This window comes from Stylophora pistillata, chromosome 8, assembly GCF_964205215.1.
Source record: "Stylophora pistillata chromosome 8, jaStyPist1.2, whole genome shotgun sequence".
NCBI lineage: Eukaryota > Metazoa > Cnidaria > Anthozoa > Scleractinia > Pocilloporidae > Stylophora > Stylophora pistillata.
Window position 1 is genome coordinate 16,789,407 of NC_142526.1, and position 18,270 is coordinate 16,807,676.

Here is an 18,270-nt window from a genome sequence, read left to right on the forward strand (position 1 = left end):
TGCGAAGCCTTTGACCTGAAAATTATTTTTCATCTCCAGCTTTTGATTGGCTAATTGCGAATTGGGTACGGTTAATAATACTATAGCAGTCATGATTTACTTACTATGTCTTTGTAATAATCAGCGCATTTACAAACAGCAGAGACTCCAAAACAGAAGCAAGGCACGCATCCCTCGGGATCGTCCGACTGCAAATTGAAGAAGGATCGCTTACACCTGTCGCACTTACTTCCTTCAACATGCTTCTGTGGAGACAAGAGGCGAGCAATAATTGCATGAGTACAACAGAGACTGGCAATATGAAAGAGTTGCAATGCATTTTGCTAGATATTAATTCTAACCAACCTTTCTGCAAACATGGCGATATTTTTGTTGGTTATGCAATCCAACATAAGTCAGGTTATTGCGCTATTTCCGGCGTTGATGGAATTTTAGCTGTTTTCAATGCGTTGTATGTTGACTACGCTGTTCAGAAACCGTGAAAATAACTTGATGAAAGTGGAAAGTTCATTTCTTTGATCTAGAAAAAAATCCTTCATGAAGGAGACCCCAGTCTCAGTGTAAATTTTACGATGTTTTTCGACGATTTTTTTTCTTTCTGATAGAATGAAGGAGCCATTTGACATATCAAAAAATCATTGGTTTGTAGTTGCTTTAAAATTCAAGAGGATCCCAAAATCAACCTGTCTTAGAGGTCAAGTTGGACGTTGTCATCAAGTGATTGATCCACTTGAGGGCTACGAAAGTAGCTGTAGCCGAAAGGGCCATTCGTGGGAATCACCTTAATAGTTGTTTGAGCGAGATCGAGTGACAATAAATTGCGTGATATTTCGGGCTCTGCACTGAAATTGTTACATTTACATGAATCGACTGATTCATTTGTAGGATATTGTTCCAGTCTTGCTCCTTGTTCCTTGACGAGAAACTAAAGAAACATCTCTATCTAAGAATCAGTATATCTGTGCAGGTAAAAGCCAAATAGTTATCGATCTTGTAACATAAAATAGTCGCCTCTCTCTACTCATTGGACTCCGGCTGTACTTGACACTGTACTATGACCTATTACGAGTCATCAATTAGCTCTTGGCTCTAAAAAATCATCCTTTGACGCCAAGTGGAGTCATCTTTCGTTTTAAAGATCTCACAGCATCAGCATATTTTCATCCTATTATTAAACATCATTTTAAGAAGATGGAGCCAAGGGGATTATTTTTTTTTTGTTTCAAAGAGAAACCTTTGGGCTTTGGGCTCTAATATGAAGAAAGTTGGTGCTGCTGGCTTTGCTTTTGCTTCGGAAAATTGATATTTGATTCGTATCCAATTTCTAACGAAAGAGAGATATCGGCCCCTGTAAATATCCACCAAATATTTTATAGGGTATATCTTGCCCCCAGCCAACGTTACCTCCAGCAAACGTTGCTATAAATAGATTAGAGCTTCTCGTAATTATTGTTGATCTTGTTTTTTAGTCCCAGCGTACTATTTCACCGGGAACAGCGAAGTGTCGTCAACTAAACTATTACATTAATCTGTCACTTGTCAGAAGGCACTCAACATTGTAAACGATAATAATGCACGAGCACTTCCTATCAAACAACATGTCGGCCCTGTCGGGTGGTAAGATAAGCTTATGTCACAATACTAGGTTTATTTTGGCCTCTGCTAAATGGCAATCATTGGGCATTAGCTCAAGGTCCTTGCGAAATCAAAGATTGATCAAATGTGAAAAGAAGATAGGAAAAAGTGCGTGTATAAAACCATTTACATAAAACAGGGAGGAAGAGATCCATGAAGGAACCATAAGGTACAGGGAAAATGGAATAATGCCATAGCAAAGAGGAAGTGATGGTTAATGTTACAACATAAATATATGACAGCAAAAAGTCTGAGTTTTCTTCCATTCATTTCATTAAACTGACAGAACCAAGCAGGTGAAAGGTCACTCTCAATGGAGCACGCATACTTCACCAATAAAAAATTACAACCATTCAATTTCACGGAGTTAGTTTAAAACTCAACTGGAGACATGAGCACAACGAAGCTTTCCCTAGTTTGGAAAAAAACTAAACGATGGATCTGAAAATTATCCCATCTGTTCGAGAAATCACCTCTGTCTGGGTGGGCATGTACGGGTTTTAATTAAAAGCTTAATCTTTAATTTCTGCTTCTGTAAGAACAGCTCCTCAAATGGTGTAAGAGGAAAAACCTTACTTACGTTACATAAAACATCATGCAGTCGTAACACTCTTTGAGAGTGTAATATGGAGCAGCTGTAGATGCCCTTTAATTCGCGAATTCACTAGTATCTGGTATACAACCTTTTCCGGCCGTACCATTAGTTGTTTCAGAAACATGACTTTAGGTTTAGGAGGGCTAATCTATCAATAAGTGGCTTAGCTTACCCTGGATGAAATGGGCGAAATCCAAACCAGAGAAAGCAGGAAAGCAGCAGTAATCAGAAAGAAGTAGTGATTCATTTTATGTCTAAATGGATAAGCAGCTTTCCCTCGGAAGATTTCCCAAACGGTCTCTATGACAGATAGCTGACTAGATGACACTCAAGATTACAATCCGTTTTTGAGGCTCTTTAGGAGAGTTCAGTTCCTTGAAATAGGAGTTCAATCTGGAAATAGTTTGATCGACAGAAAGATTCTCAAATCCCGTCACAGTTGATGAGCATGACAACTAAGGAAAGTGTCAATTGAAATTCAATCCGACAGCCTTTGGCTCTTGCCATGGTCTGTCTGTGTGATAAAAGCACGCAAGATAAGTGATGATCTGGTTACGTTGTCGGCATCTTCGCACCTCGTTTGCACAACAAAGCGCCCGACGAGACAAAGTCAGGAGGAAACTAAGTTGAAAGAAACTTTCGTTAAGTTTACGTATTGGTTTGCATTACGCAAATTATCCACAGCGTTCAAAAATAATTTTCTTTTAAGAACAGCTTGAGAAGAGTTTTAGACGAGTAACTTTCAATTACTAGATCAAATTAATGATGGAAAGGTTATCAATGGCCTTCCTAACCTAACCCTCGGTCACGAAAAAGAGTGATTGAAGAATTCAAAAATCCAGACAATGTTTTACACTCCCGAAAAGTTGTATACATAGTTAGGTTTTGGCCCAGCCGAAAAAAGACATTTTTCAAATCAAGGATCGTGGGAACGTCCGGTTTCTCAGGAAGTTGATATCTCGATGCATGGGAACGACAACTTTTGTTGCTCCTGTGGAATTTCGCTCTCATCCGATCTTATCACAGCTAACATGCTTTCACTGAAGTGATCACATTATAAATTGACAATTTGAAAAGAAAGACAATGCATTGTTTTGCTTACAACAAACCAATATTTGCCTACCTTTTAGAGTTGCTTTTCTTACAGACCAGGTATGCTATCTAAAACTTAGCTAGAACGAAAATGAATGTCAACGAAATTACAGGCTATTGTGTAGAACAGCGTTTTTAAATAGCGAAAAACATTTAATGAAGGATACTGAAAAGGAAACTCAAATGCTAAAATCTTCGGTTATTATAAACAAAACGATACTACTAATTGGAAGAAATAACAGGCATACAATTAAACGTAAAACATTTGTGCTGTGGATAAGAAATACCCATTTAATGGTACATAATGACGATAATAGGTTTAAAAAGATCCCTGAGATACCGTTTTTTGCGTCTACAACTTCCTCGGGTCACGTCTTGGATGAAAGTTAACTGCAGCGTAACATAAGAAATCTGAACTTCAACCAACAAAACTGAGCCCAGATTATTTACTTACTGCTATATCTACCTTTCAAAGATTATCAAGTACGGAAGAAGCAAATTACCCTCCACACAGCAAAGGATGCGATAACAAGGATGTCTGTATGGGAGACGAACTTTACACACTGTCCGAAATGCTAATTTCTCGAAAGTCCTTTTGACGAGCGAGTCACGGTTATCTGGTCGAAAAAAAACGTCTTGAAGACTGGTAGCTCGTGTTACATTAATTTTTTAAACTTCGTATCGTCAATCACAAAAAGAACGCTTTTTAGATGGACGGAAAGCCCCATACACAGGGAGATCGAAAAAGAAAAGGAAAAGAGCAATCTATATTTGGCGCTATTCAATTGAACAGAAAAAAAAATGTATACTACAGATGAGAAATGGAGTTAGGTTTAGGAGGTCTGCAGTGGGTAACAAATGCTCAGCACGCGAAACTTTTTAGTTAAAATAAAAGTCTATATAAATTATTCTTCTAACACCCTTCTAACGGAATGTATGAAAGCGATCCTCGCAGTAATAAACCCTACTTATGTAGTAGTGGAAACAAGGCTTGAAAAAATTACTTCTAACGGTTTTAAACGCCGCATGAATGATTCCAATTTAAGAAGGTGTGTCACCAGAAATCAAAAATTTGAAAATACACTGACATGCTAAGAAAGGGCCGATAGAATGGGAAAGAGATGAGTTCATTAGAAATTTCACTACCTCTTTTTTTTTGGTGAAATTCCCGACACAACACTCGAACAGTAAAACAACGCGCTGAATTAAAAAGTGCGCGAGCGTCATTGAGACACTTCAAAAATATTATTCGATATTATAGGTCAACAGAGCATATCACCACTTGCTAAACTGACCACTATAACTTCGGACGCAAGTCGCGTGCCAAATGTAACAGTATCCTGCTAAAAAGTGAAATATGAAGTTGAACGGGTCGTGTCGTCTTCTCAGCACTAGCGTGTGCCCTTATGACATCATGAAGTCGTGACTCAGCCAAACGAAGTCCGTCTCGAAATAAAGAACACACCTGTTTTGATTTTCTGTAGTGGTAAGGCTTATTTTGTTCCTTACACCCATTCTTTTCCCCCAACACATGGTCATATCTTGCAAGACTCGGTATACCACAGTTAAAGCGTCAAGCGGCGTGGCCGTGATCAAGGGGCAAAGCCGGGAGAGGCTTGAGACGGAAAAGAGAGGTAGCATATTTTTCCGCTGGCCGCTTGGTCGCTCATTGTTTTTAGGGACACACACAAAACCGCTCACTACGCGGGTTGCCTTAAATAGGATTTGTTTTTTCTATCACCCACCTTGCAAAAGCATTGCGAGGTAATAGGATCACAAGAACTGTTGATCGAGCCACGAACATCACATAGACAGTCGACCTCTAAATTTGTAACAACAACAACAACAACAAAAGCAAAGCAAAACAAAATAAAATAAAAAAAAGGTGAGAGTGAATTCCTAATTGAAATGATAACAATCACTGATTCAGTATGATAAGGGTGCCTTTCTGGTCATTATTGGAATTAAACAAATTTAAGCCTTGAATATCCCTAATGATGTGGTATACTTAAAAAATATGTTTGAGGCAAATATACCAATCGTTTTAATGTTGCATCAACTTTGCAGATGGTAAAACAGCTTGTCAGTTGACCATTTTTTGTCTTAAAATATACATTTAGTTAAAAAATTCCATGTTTAACAATTCTATCTGATATAGGAAAACTTAAAAAAAAATAAACATCTGTTAAATTCTCACCTAAGTTACATTTTTCTCCTGGCTCGGTTGGATTACCAACATAAGGTTTAACGCACCTTGAAATAATGTGAATATGTTTACTATGAATGTCTTCTTATTAACTGTCAACTGTTCATTAGCTCGATAACGAGACACTGTTCGGGAGATGGACAGGATCGAAGATTGGACACGAGGAATGGTTGGAAAAGAGCTCACTGTGCATTGAAGAAAGTAAATTTATGTACGGAGCACGAACATTACTGACCAGAATTGATTGAAGAATGCTGGGAAGCAACGGTGTTAAAACGCAGGCAAGTGACGTCGTTAGTGGACTTGCATTAATTCATAAAGTAACATTCGCTAATACTTCTCAATCCTGAACACAATAACAAAATGTCAATCTTAACCTTCATCCAGTATTAGCACGAGTTTGGAGAGGTGAGTCTTCATGAGAAGTTACAAGTGATATAAGGGCAAGTATAAGAACTTTTTTCTTCTTTAACACACCTGTCGCACTTTCTACCCCCATATCCTGGTGGACATGCATCGCAGGTCGGTTCTCCATCCTCTGCCATGAAACATGTAGGACTGAACCTGGAAGAGAATTCAAAGACAATAAAAATGTTCAATATGTAAAGTAAAGAAAAAATGCACAGCTGCTAAAAATATCTTTTAATGTTTTAGATTACAATTCTGTTTGTTTTGACTCGAAAGGACAAACCTGGTGCGAGTTATAAAGGATTTCTTAATGACTGAAGAGAAACATGAACTGAATTATCGAGATGATTTGGCTTTATCAACTAAATTGATAATGTAAATTGGCTAGCGTAAAGGTTTAGTTATTAAACTTTTACGGTGGCCAATTTACATTATCAACACCAACACCACGGTTTCTTTAGAGACTTACCCCCTTTATGAATTATCGAGAGTTTCGAGTTTCGGTGGGTAATTCCGTAAATGTATGCCGGAAGTTTCGGAGAGGTCGAAATTGTTTCGAGCCAGCACGGCGCACAAGTTATCAAGGGATCAAGTTTCATGAGAAGTTCTATTAATTTCACCCTTCTTACCTGTTTGGTGGTGATGTCATGGGGCAAGGACAAGGCTTACAATCTGATGGTTGGCCAATTGTTGCGTTTCCATAGAAACCAGTCACGCACTTATCACAGCGAAACCCTTCTGTGTTGTGCTGGCAATTCTATTGAAGTAAACATCAAGAAAAGTAATATGTCCAGCCTCTGGGTAATCATGAGGCCACATGATATATTGGACTGGCTTACCTTGCATTCTCCTGTTTCAGGATCACAGTACTCATCGCGTGAGTGCCCGTTACAGTCACACTTAATGCAGTCGCCAAAGTGTGGATCACCACGTGATCGATAGTAACCTGCTTTACAAGACTGGCGAACGTAAGAAAGAATAGTTATCACTGAATAGACAGTTTTTAGTGACAAAACAGTAACAAGGCTGCAACAAGGCAGCAACTTATCCATCGAACTCGGAGTGCGAGTATCATTGAATGCTAAATTATTTTTTCGGGTTTATCTTTTTTGAAAAGGAAGACAAATTTGTAACGTTTTCACCACAAAAAAATTAACGTGGTGTACAAATATGCTATTGATGAGAATTCAAAGGAAACATCAAGGATTGTGTGACCAGTTTTCTGAAAGGGATGTTATCAAGGTGAGTCGAACTTACCTCACAAGATAAACCTTGGTACTCTGCTGGACATGCGCATCGCTCAACCGAGCTAACACGAGGCTGATTAGTGACCGCATTAGTTGCAGTGTCCATGGAAACTTCCCGAAGGCTGGGGCGAAAGAAAGCAAAGAACACATACACAAACCAAGAAAAGAGACAGGATATCAAATTGAAATTAGGATCTGGAGTTGATTTGTGTTCCTAAAAGTTCTACAGGTGGCTCTTTCAGAGGATGGGAAATCAGGAATGGGAAAGGATACTCGTGTTATTCACAACAAAGTGTTTCATGGAAGCATGTTTCTACCACCATCCAAATTTTCTACAAGTTTGGATCAAATATTTAACAACTGATGAAAATGGAAATGTTTTTCGAAAGAACAGCTCACACAAAACCGTTATTTCCATAAGTAAACGCAAATTGAACTTTTTTAAGCCAAATTGTTAATTTTCACTTGCTAAAGAGGCTTGAAAGGGCAATTAGTGCAAAAACAAACGAATAACTAATGGATAGAAAAGTATTTTGTTGATCATACGTTGTCTGAAGCATCCCAGTAGTATAAGAAGCTCTGATCAAAAGTGCCTCGATATGGTGCAAAGCCTTCATAACTTGGTCTCGTGATATTTCTCTATTGGTGCTGTCAGTCCAGGAGTTCTGAAAGAGTGAGATTTAATGTCAGAAATCCTTTTTTTTATTTCCGTATCAAGTAAATTAAAGTGACCTTCAGGAGATAGTAAAAGAATTGAGCCTTAAACCTCTTCAAACATGACTTGGTAACCTCCTTCCCGGTTGTTTCCTGTAGGACTTCTTTTGTAGTGATGAAGTGTTATGTCTGTCCCCTAGATAAAAAACAAAAAAACAAAAAAACAAAAAAAACAAAAAACAAAAAACAAAAAAAAATTAATGACATTCCAAAGTCATAATTTTGACTGGGAGGCTATGAATTTCTGGGTAGATGGCCTAGTCTGTTTTACTTATTGGTCGTACTCACAATTAAGATGATATCTGGCGCGTACAGTGTTTTTCCATCAGAACTAGCCTCGTGCGAGACAACAAAGCTAAAAAAACCTCCATATGACGTAAGCTGTAAACAGAAATATGAGAAAAACTTTAAATTTCGTTCACGCCCGCGTTTTAAAGTCTTTCTTAACTTACCTTATTCCCAGTGTATGTTCGAGGCAGTTTCCAGTATAAAATCTCCCCCTGAATACCCTCCTCCACAAAAGACTGAAAAGTCAGTTCCTTCGTCAGGGGATTAACAAAGAGATCTGAAGAGTTTACTGGGGTACGGTCTGATGTGACCAGAGTAAAATTTTTCAGCTCATCCACAGAGAATGTAGTACGTATCTAAAAAAAGAGGACGTTTATCACTGTATTAATACGACAGTGATTCAATTAAGTTGCGTTGCAGGAAATCGTTTTAACGAATTGGATGCTGCAACAATATAGCAGTAATGAGTAGTCACATCATAATCTATACGAACGTAAAAGTACATCCTTTCGTTTTTTTCAGTATATGCTATATGTTGTAATAGTTTTTACTTTATAGAATACACATTATTGTAGTTTAAAGGAGTTCTGTGCACTCCTACGACTCCTTCAGAATTAAAGCCTCAACCCTCAAAACCACTGAAACTCTAATATTCGATTTTGTCTTCAATTCCTCAATAACAATGAGTGCATTTGTTGCTAACCTGAGTTTTGTTTAGCTTAGCACCTTGGCAGCTGTCAGAAACTCCACTGCAAAAACATGGTGTACAGCCATCGAGATTATCCTCTTGTAAATTGAAAGAACCTGGTTTACAAGTGTCACAGGCATCACCACGGACGTTTAGCTATAACGGTAAACGATGCAGAAGGATAGCTTTCATAAACACTTTTCAAATGAAGAGAACGCTCGTGTTATCAGGAGTCATAGTTTACGTAAGGAAGGATCGAGTTAAGACTCACTTAAGGACTCTCTGAAACTTTGAAAACTTATCTATTTTGTAAAGTTTCTCTTCACCGCAAATGGAATGGAAATCCTTAAGAAACCTAAAAATGCCGCTCCACACATGGAGAAAACATCACAAAACTGGACTTTTAATTCCGACAATTGAGTAGTCGAGATTCATATGAATGCGGGGAATTAGAAATAGGCCCAAAAAAGTATTACTAAAAATACAAATTTTTGGGAACTTTCAACATGATCTCAACCTAAAACATGAAAAAACAGTAGACGAAAAATGCAGAGACATTACGTTTTTACCTTGCACAGACATTTCCGAGCGTCAGAGCCAGGGTTTAAACTGCCGCGAGTGTCGCACTCTACTGGTGCTACATGAAGAAGTAGCGGAAAAGGATAACAATGGTTGTAGTATGTCACTAAACTGGTCATGAAAATTAACAAATCTTAATTGGCTGATTGGGCATCAGCAGAGAAAAAGAAAAGTGAGAGTAAAGAAAATGAAACAGAATTGAAAAAATATAGAACAAAAAAAATCAATTTGACCTAAGTACAAGGGTGAATAGGTTACAAAAGCTCCTTCGACGAGTTGCATCGTCAGCCTAAGAACCACTTTTTACATAGCAACTATGTTTACAATATCTCTGTTCTCACTTATTCAAAACATTTATGGTGCTGAAGAACAGATAAATTCGGGCGTTACCTGCTATTTCACATCTGGAATAATGTATCATGGGATCTCCTGTGTAGTTCATTGCACATCTATAAGTAAGTACAAAGTACGCGGATTTCATTAAAACTTCTCAAGTTTCATATAATGAATGAAAACTGGCTAAAGTTGTGCGATCGACTGTTTATCAAACGCATAAAGATTACAATACAATTTAATAGATTTTGAAGCGCATCAGGAATAAACGAAAAAACTGCATGAAGGGCGTTCCTCGCACTTTGATTGAGTTGTGAGTCCCCAGAGGCACCGCTGAACACATGACACTTACATCTCGCAATTTCGTCCAGAATATCCTACAGGACATGCGTCACAGGTTGGAAGACCGTCGCTGTCCAAGAAACAAGTTGGACTAAACCTGGAAAACAGGTATCAGGAGGTTTAGACGAAACGTCAGCTTCTATAGACATACGCTAGTGAAAGATATTCGTTCAGTATTTTCATACTACAAACGGCCACATCACGAAGATGTAGACCAAATCGTCACCAAGTTATTTCACTTCTGCAAGAACCGAGCAAAAGTTCCACTAGAATAGACGAAATTTGCTGTTTATCATATGTTGCTGCGTTCGTCGCATGTTGGTATTTCGCATTGGCTCATACAATACCACGTGAGACAGAGGATATATGAAAATTGAAGGGAAAAAAATGGTGACGTACTGGTTTGGAGATATGGTCAGCGGGCAAGGGCATGGCTTGCAGTCAGTGGACGTTCCTGTCAAGGCGTTTCCAAAGTAACCCGGTCGACACCTTTCACAGTTCGACCCTTCGGTGTTGTAACGGCAGTCCTGAATGGAAAATTTGGCCGTGAGATCATTGAGAAACGAAAATAGTGGCAAAAGGCCAATCAGGGAACGCATAACAGCGTAGACTCAAATAACTATCGTTTGAAGTTAATAAAAATTTATTCTCGTAAGTCTTTGTGTGATCTTGATGATTACTAATAATCTCTAACACAAAAAGCACACTTCAGATGGCCCAAACATATTTAAAATCTCGATAATAGATTACAACGGAGACTCGAGAGGAAACAAAGTAACTTACGAAGCAAGTGCCGTTTTCCTGGTCACAAACATCTGAATGTCCATTACACGAACACTTCGTACAATTAAGTCCATCACTAGTCCGCGTGTAGCCTGGGGAACAATACTATAAAAAGAAACCATTATGAAGAGGAGGAGTAAGAGCAACGATTTTGACCAGGTCAACTGTCAACTGGTGTGAAACCAACCTGTTACATGCCCCTCTCAGAAGCACCCGTCCGAGAATTCAAGTTTGTTATAAGCTTATTTCCAACAAGGAAATCGCTATAAATTTTCTTGGTATGACGTTGCGTTTCTGGATATAATTTTCTTACAACTAAAAGGCTATAATATCTTAGGTTTAGCACAAAATAAGTGCAAATGAAGTAACAAAAAAAACTCAGGAGAAAAATAATGTATCGTATTTTGTCCGTTGGTGCGTTTTTAAGAAGCAACACTCTTTAGTAAGCCGTCTTTTCGCCGGAATAAGCATCTCTTCTGGGTACCCTTTAAAGCATTAAACACCTCTGAATCCTCATCGCAGTTCCTTTTGTAGAATGGCAGACGAAACGGGTTCATTCAAAACTTTGCAAAGTATTACGCATCGCGTTCTTTTTCAGAAAAACAAACTGAAGAATAGCGTTGAAAAAAATCTGCGCTAGCCACGCAGGGTGATTCATATCCCAATATCTAAATTAATGCAGAACTTTAATTCTGCATTAACTTAAAAGCATTCTATAACCAACGCACTATAAACAATCTCAAGACGTAAAGGAGTTTAATTCTGGATTTAAACTCTAAACTATACGCGTCATTGCCGGTGGTTTCTAGAATAAATGTTACAAAAATCGCGTATGAAGAATGGAACAACTACCTACAAAATTGTAAATAACGTAGGAATAAAATAGGAAATAAGAATAAAACGCTGAAAGTAGACCTTTGCTTGACGATTTGGGACTACGGCAAAACAGCATAAAACGTAACGTTACTTGTGAATTCGAGCGAACAGTTTGTCACTTGCATAACCCGCGCGAAGGTTAAACTATTTAAGGATAAAGGTGGTAAGTTTCTAAAGAAACTGTGGTGCTGCGTCAGTGGGGGTAACAAGGTAATTTGGAAATATTACCTAAGCTGAAATTGTAAATTGGCCACCATAAAGAGTTAAAAAGCTGACGTTTTGAGCGTTAGCCCTTCGTCAGAACGAATTTAAAGATAGCTGCGACTAGGGACTAGGTGGGGATTGCTTTATACAAATTTTGATTCCTTGCTTCATAGATAAAATGAAAACTGGATCGATAACTTACTTCGCAGGAAAGTCCATCGTAGCCTTCTGCGCATTCGCACTTCTCTACCAATAACGCTTTGCCGTGGCCTGCGTCTTCTTGAGATCCCACATCGAGAGAGACATCTTTAATGCTTGCCAAAGAGTAAAAAGACGTCAGCGTTAGACTCTTAAATAAATAGATATCTCCCGTAGTAGTCACAACGAAGTAATCACGTACCTAACTGACTCGACTAAAGTGGAGCGTCGATGGTCATAAGAGGCCCTTATGAATATTCCCTGAACATCTGACAACACCCTCATGAAACTTTCCCTGGAGGCTGGCACTCCATCAGTTGAACGCCATCCCTCCTAAGAAAGAGCGGAATAAACAATCTATCCTTAATCCGCGAGGTAATTAAAAATATGGTCAAATGTTCTTGCACAACGACTTACTCCACTAGTAAAATGATTTAGATAAAAATATCTTCTAATTTCAGTATAACTGTTCATACCTCAGTGAGCTTGATCTCAATGGTAGCCTTGTGATTCCCAGAGCCCGGTTGGATTCCATGATAGACAATTACGCTTCCATCTCTTCCCTTTAAGTGAAATATTGGAAAGAAAAATTATTCATTTATCATGCACGAACTCTCTTTCCCTGTTTATTTTGCAATCACTCAAACTTTGCCTGATCTAAACGCATCAGCTGAGCATTACTTTCACTTGATTCTCTAGATGATATCTACTTGGGTTCTCAAGCGCCATGGATGATTGAAGTCACCTGAACGATTTTATAGAATTAGCCTTGTAGCTCGAATGCACTAGAAAAAACTTTTTTATATAATCCATACCATAATCCGTACTGCTTCTGTTCCTTTCCCAACCATGGAAGGTGGAGAGGCTGTGGGCTGAGTTACAGGGGTTGAGGGTGTTATATCTAAGAGATCATTGCATCATAATGATCAGTGAATCTAACATTTCAGCGATGTTAAAAGGAGAGGGATCTGCTTGTGTGTCATGTACAGAAGTTATCATGTTAATATGAATATTTTCTTTTCATAAGTAGAATTATTGTTTTCCACCAGTGCACGGGACACTAACTCTCTTTCGTTATCTTCAAAAATAAGAAAATCATCAATAGAGAGTGGAGCGCAACGCACAGTCCCATCGTCATTACACAAGCAACGGGATGTACAACACTAAGTGGCGAACATGTTATTTGCTGGATAAAAATCTTCGCCGACTCTACAAGTTATTGTGGTCGTTAAAAGACACTATTTCATGGAAAAGAATCTTAATCTCTGCAACATCACCTGTAAAAAGGGTAACTTTAAGATTGGAAACACCTGAAGTGCACAAAATTAAAGGAGTAAACGGTACAGAGCCATTAAATAACCTGGTAAGCAATACGATAATTCATAATGTCGTTGAGTGAGTGTCTTTTTTTGTATTTAAATAAACACGAACCTTGTGTTGTTTTTTGCGACGTCGGTTCTCTTGTCGATGTCGCGGTAGACGATGTGGATTCCGTAGAAGTCGTCGAAGTACCGTAGGCTGTAGAAGGCACAGATGTGGTGATAAAATCATTTGTTCCTGTCAGTACCCTTGATTTTGTTTGTAATATATTCGTGATTGTCGACACTGTTGTAAAGGAAGGGCTGTTTCTGCTGTAAGTCACGTTAGGCACAGCCTTGGTTGTTTCCTCGTTACCTATGATGGCCATTATCTTTTTCGTTTTCGATGCCTCTGCAGTTGCTGTCGCCGTTGTGCGAGAGCTTGGCAGCTTAGCTACTGTCGTGGTAGTCCCATCAGCACCGTAGCCAGAAGAAGGCTCGCCAGTGTTTGTTTCACCCTCACCATAGACAGGTGGTGTGCTTGCGTAAGACACACTTGATAATGTTGTCAGGGTTTCTGAGGTCTGCTTCTCTGCTACGTATGCTGCTGTTTCGTCACCAGTGGTAGGTGCCATCGTTGTCTCAGTACTGCGGGATGTGGAGGGCGCAGTGGTGGTTCTTTCATCGCTAGTGCCGGTCTGGTCGGTCGGCACTTTCATTGATGAATGAAATGTTGCTGGTATCGTTGCTACGGTTGTCATGATATTTGTGTCAGTACTGTAGCCTGAAGGAGGGACAGTACTGATCAATATATCTTCGCGATCGACCGTTACTACCCCATCTGTTCTCGGGGTAGTCTCAACGGTACTGTATGCTGAAGGAGGGATTTCAGTGGTTATTCCATCATCACCATCGACCGATGTTGGACCTGTAGAGGAGGTAACAGATAAGGTCGATACGGATTCTGAGGTTGGTTTCCCCGTTCCATCGGTTTTTTTTCCGTAACTAGTGGTGGCTACCACTGTTTTCGTGTGGGATTCGCCGGAGATAGCTGACACCGTTTTCTGAGTGACTCTATCGGTACTGTGGTATGAAGCAGGTGCAGCAGTTGTCACTTCATCCCCACCATCGATTTGACCTGTTGACGATTTCGTTGGGGTGTAAAATGTATCAGGTATCGTTGATTTTTCATTTGTCAAGGTAGTCGTGTCAGTACTATAACCTGAAGAAGGAAGCTTGGTGGTCGAGCCATCTCCGCTATCGACTAACACCACGTCTGAAGGTGACGTGCTTGGTTTCTTTCTTGTCGTTTTCGAGGAAGGTCCAGCAGTACTGTGGGGTGTAGGATACACGTTAGTGGCTGTTCCATCTTCACCAGGGACCGGTGTTGTACTCGAATAAGACGTACTCGACTTGGTTGTTACAGAGTCTGTTGTTGGTCCTTCCCTTATATAGGATGATGGAACTACAGTCATGATTTTGACATTTACGCTATCAGTAGGTACACCTCTTTCTGTGTAAGATGTACCTGGTACCTGTTTGGTGTATTCTGGGACTATCTGATTAGAAATGTATGTCGTAGGAGGTACAGTGGTGCTTGTTTCATCTACTGTGTCAGTTATTCCGGTTTGCGAGGGTGGAATGCTACTGCTATAGGCTGAAGAAGGAAAGGCAGTAGTTGTTTCATTTTGACCTTCGATAGATGTTGTGTCTGTTCTATCTGGTGCCTGTTTGGTGTATTCTGGGGCCACCTGGTTAGAACTGTATGTCGTAGGGGGTGCAGTGGTGCTTGTTTTATCTACTGTGTCAGTTATTCCAGTTTTCGAGGGTGGAATACTGCTGCTATAGGCTGAAGAAGGAAAGGCAGTGGTTGTTTCATCTTGACCATCGACAGATGTTGTGTCTCTTCTATCTGGTACCTGTTTGGTGTATTCTGGGGCTATCCGGTTAGAACTGTACGTCGTAGGGGGCACAGTGGTGCTTGTTTCATCTACTGTGTCAGTTATTCCGGTTTCCAAGGGTGGAATGCTGCTGCCATAAGCTGAGGAAGAAAAGGCAGTGGTTGTTTCATCTTGATTATCGACAGATGTTGTGTCTGTTCTATCTGGTATCTGTTTGGTGTACTCTGGGGCTACTTGGTTGGAACTGTGCGTCGTAGGAGGTACAGTGTTCCTTTCCTCATCTACAGTGCCAGTTATTCCGGTTTTGGAGGGTGGAATGCCGCTGCGGTAGGCTGAAGAAGGGAAGGCAGTGGTTGTTTCATCTTGATCATCGACAGATGTTGTGTCTGTTCCATCTGGTAACTGTTTGGTGTATTCTGGGGCTACTTGGTTGGAACTGTACGTCGTAGGAGGTACAGTGTTCCTTTTTTCATCTGCAGCGCCAGTTATTCCGGTTTTGAAGGGCGGAATGCTGCTGCGATAGGCTGAAGAAGGAAAAGCAGTGGTTGTTTCATCTTGACCATCTACAGAAGTTGCATCCGTTCTAGGTGCTATTGTTATTTCTTTCTTAGCAGCTGGCATTTCCGTTCTAATAACTGATAGATCAGTGGAAGTGGTTGCTTCATCTTTGCCAGCAGTAGAGGTACCCGTCAAATTGTAAGAAGTAGTTGGTACTTGTACATCGGCGGTAAGAGGTCCATCTGGACTATCCGTTGATTTTTTCGTTGTTAAGTGAAATACATCTGGTGATCTCTCAGTACTGTAGGATAAGGGAGGCATCGAGGTACTTGTTTCAAATTGGACATTGGTTGATTCACTGGTTGTTGTGAAAGAAGGGTCTGTGGTCGATCTCACGGTTTTTGAAGAAGGAATATCAGTTTTGTAGTCTGAAGATCTCGGGATGTCAGTGGTTTCATCTCGATCACCGACTGAAGTTGTTAATGTGTAAGAGGTGTCTGATACTCTCCTTGTATGAGAAGTATCTGGTATTTGTGTGGAAGGCGAGTGTGTGATAGAAGCAGGAAGAAGATCAGAGGCAGTTAATGTATCTTCACCGTCCGGTGATATTTTGGTTAAAGACGAATCTGTTACGGATGGCGAAGATTCCGAAAAAAGTTGTTCGTTGCTGTAAGCCGAAGGAGATATCGCAGTGGTAATGACATCTTCGCTATCATTCGCCTCGCCTGACAATGTCCTAATTTTATGGGAAGCGGTTTTGAAAACATACTGGGAAGAAGATATAATGCCAGTTGTATCACTTTTGGTGACAGCTGATTCAGGAGTTGTACTGTGAAACGTATTTGGTTTTGTGGCGGTTCTCGAAGTAGGAACGTCAGTAATGTCAGCTGAAACCGACTCGGTGTTAATTATTTCTTGATTCGCACCACTCGATGTTATCATTGTCGTTCCAGACGTATGTGGAGGTACTGAAACGTATTCCGTGGTAGCCCTCTCGATGCTGTTGTGATCCGTATTAGGGAGGGGAGTTTGCGACATTTCTGTCAATGGATGATCAGTAAGCTCCGTGGTGGTGTGAGCTGAAGGCACTGCAGCGGCAGTAGTTGAATCCTCTCGTATATCGGTGACTCGACTAGGTGCTGTGGAAAACGTTTCTGGTGGCCTCGTCTTTGTAGAAGTGCTGAAAGTCGAATAAGGTACGTTGGTGGGTGGCCCATCTTGACCATTGTTCGGTGCATTAGGCTCGGAGGGAAAACTTTCTAGTAAATTACTCCTCGAGGATATTAAATTAGTTGTCGTGTAAGCTATGTCTGGTATTGTTGTCACCATTTCTAATGTTGGACTGTCGCTGCCGTAAGTTGAGGATGTTGTTTTGGCTTCTTCACTGCCTATTAATGCACTCTTTGTTGTGTCATACGTGTTTGGGGTAGTTGCGATAGCTTTCGAGGTAGGTTCCGGGGTACTTAGGGATGAAAAGAAAACAGTTGGGGTTGTTTCGTCGCGACTTTGAGGCAAAGGATTCGATGTTGTGAGAGAAGTGTGAGTTGCCGATGTCGCGATTAACCCGTCAGAAACTGCTCGAGTTGTTTGAAAAGGTACAGTTTCCCCTTTCGTCAGTCGAGTTGCTGTGGTTGCCGGCAGCTCGGACCTAGTGGAAACTATCCTAAAAACTCTTTTTGTTTCTTCATTTTCCGAGAGAATATTTAGGTCGGTGTCTCCGTCAACCTCTACAGAGGGTGTTGTTTCTACAGTTGGTGTTGTCAAAATATTTCCCGTGTCCATGGTTGGTGGAGGTTTTGTTCCTGTTCGTTCAGTTGCGGAGTTTGTTGCTGCAGTTGGGGCTCCAGAATTCTCTGTGACGTTTCTGGAGTCATCGGAACTGATAGGATGTTTTGACGTTGCGTTAGTTTCGGGTAAAATAGGTGGAGTTTCTTTAACTCTACTGGGTGTAAGCTGCGTCGTAAGAATAGACAAAGTATTTTCTGAAACATCCAAAGAAGGGTCCTCTGTTCCTGATGCGTCAGTGTCGATGTCAATGTCAGTGTCTTCTACGTCGCGGACATCATCGGTGGCATATTTGTCTATTAAAGCCTCTAAACTGAGCATTTCTCCTGCACTTCTCACTTTTCTCGATGGAACATTTTCCTCATTCGCCGATGCATTGCCAATGACATTCTTGACAGTGTAACGTAGTTTTCCGCCATAACTTGATAGCTGCGATAAAAAAAATATAGCAATTCAATTTCTTAGAAGGTATATATTTTTTACACAGCCAGCTAAATTAAAATCTCTACAGTAAGCCATCCCTCAGTACCTAGACGCGACACCCGTACAAATTTTCAGGTTTAATTTACAGTAAAGATACAGAATGAAAGAACACAACTC

The 18,270-nt window shown here is 40.1% G+C and overlaps 1 protein-coding gene across 1 annotated transcript in view; it reads right to left on the reverse strand.

Annotated features, from left to right (window-relative positions):
* LOC111328227 (basement membrane-specific heparan sulfate proteoglycan core protein) overlaps positions 1-18,270 on the reverse strand; it is a 48,293-nt gene that overhangs the window by 25,211 nt on the left and 4,812 nt on the right. Inside the window, exons 7-28 of the mRNA XM_088731468.1 lie at positions 13,620-18,099; positions 13,004-13,089; positions 12,665-12,751; positions 12,391-12,521; positions 12,193-12,304; positions 10,911-11,015; positions 10,527-10,654; positions 10,138-10,224; positions 9,843-9,901; positions 9,443-9,510; positions 8,889-9,029; positions 8,350-8,541; positions 8,186-8,278; positions 7,950-8,033; positions 7,730-7,848; positions 7,194-7,305; positions 6,776-6,895; positions 6,566-6,693; positions 6,006-6,092; positions 5,520-5,575; positions 5,068-5,144; positions 105-245 (exon numbers count right to left, since the gene is read on the reverse strand). Coding sequence (XP_088587594.1) covers positions 105-245; positions 5,068-5,144; positions 5,520-5,575; positions 6,006-6,092; positions 6,566-6,693; positions 6,776-6,895; positions 7,194-7,305; positions 7,730-7,848; positions 7,950-8,033; positions 8,186-8,278; positions 8,350-8,541; positions 8,889-9,029; positions 9,443-9,510; positions 9,843-9,901; positions 10,138-10,224; positions 10,527-10,654; positions 10,911-11,015; positions 12,193-12,304; positions 12,391-12,521; positions 12,665-12,751; positions 13,004-13,089; positions 13,620-18,099 — 6,693 coding nt within the window. The remainder of the gene's footprint in view (positions 1-104; positions 246-5,067; positions 5,145-5,519; positions 5,576-6,005; positions 6,093-6,565; positions 6,694-6,775; positions 6,896-7,193; positions 7,306-7,729; positions 7,849-7,949; positions 8,034-8,185; positions 8,279-8,349; positions 8,542-8,888; positions 9,030-9,442; positions 9,511-9,842; positions 9,902-10,137; positions 10,225-10,526; positions 10,655-10,910; positions 11,016-12,192; positions 12,305-12,390; positions 12,522-12,664; positions 12,752-13,003; positions 13,090-13,619; positions 18,100-18,270) is intronic.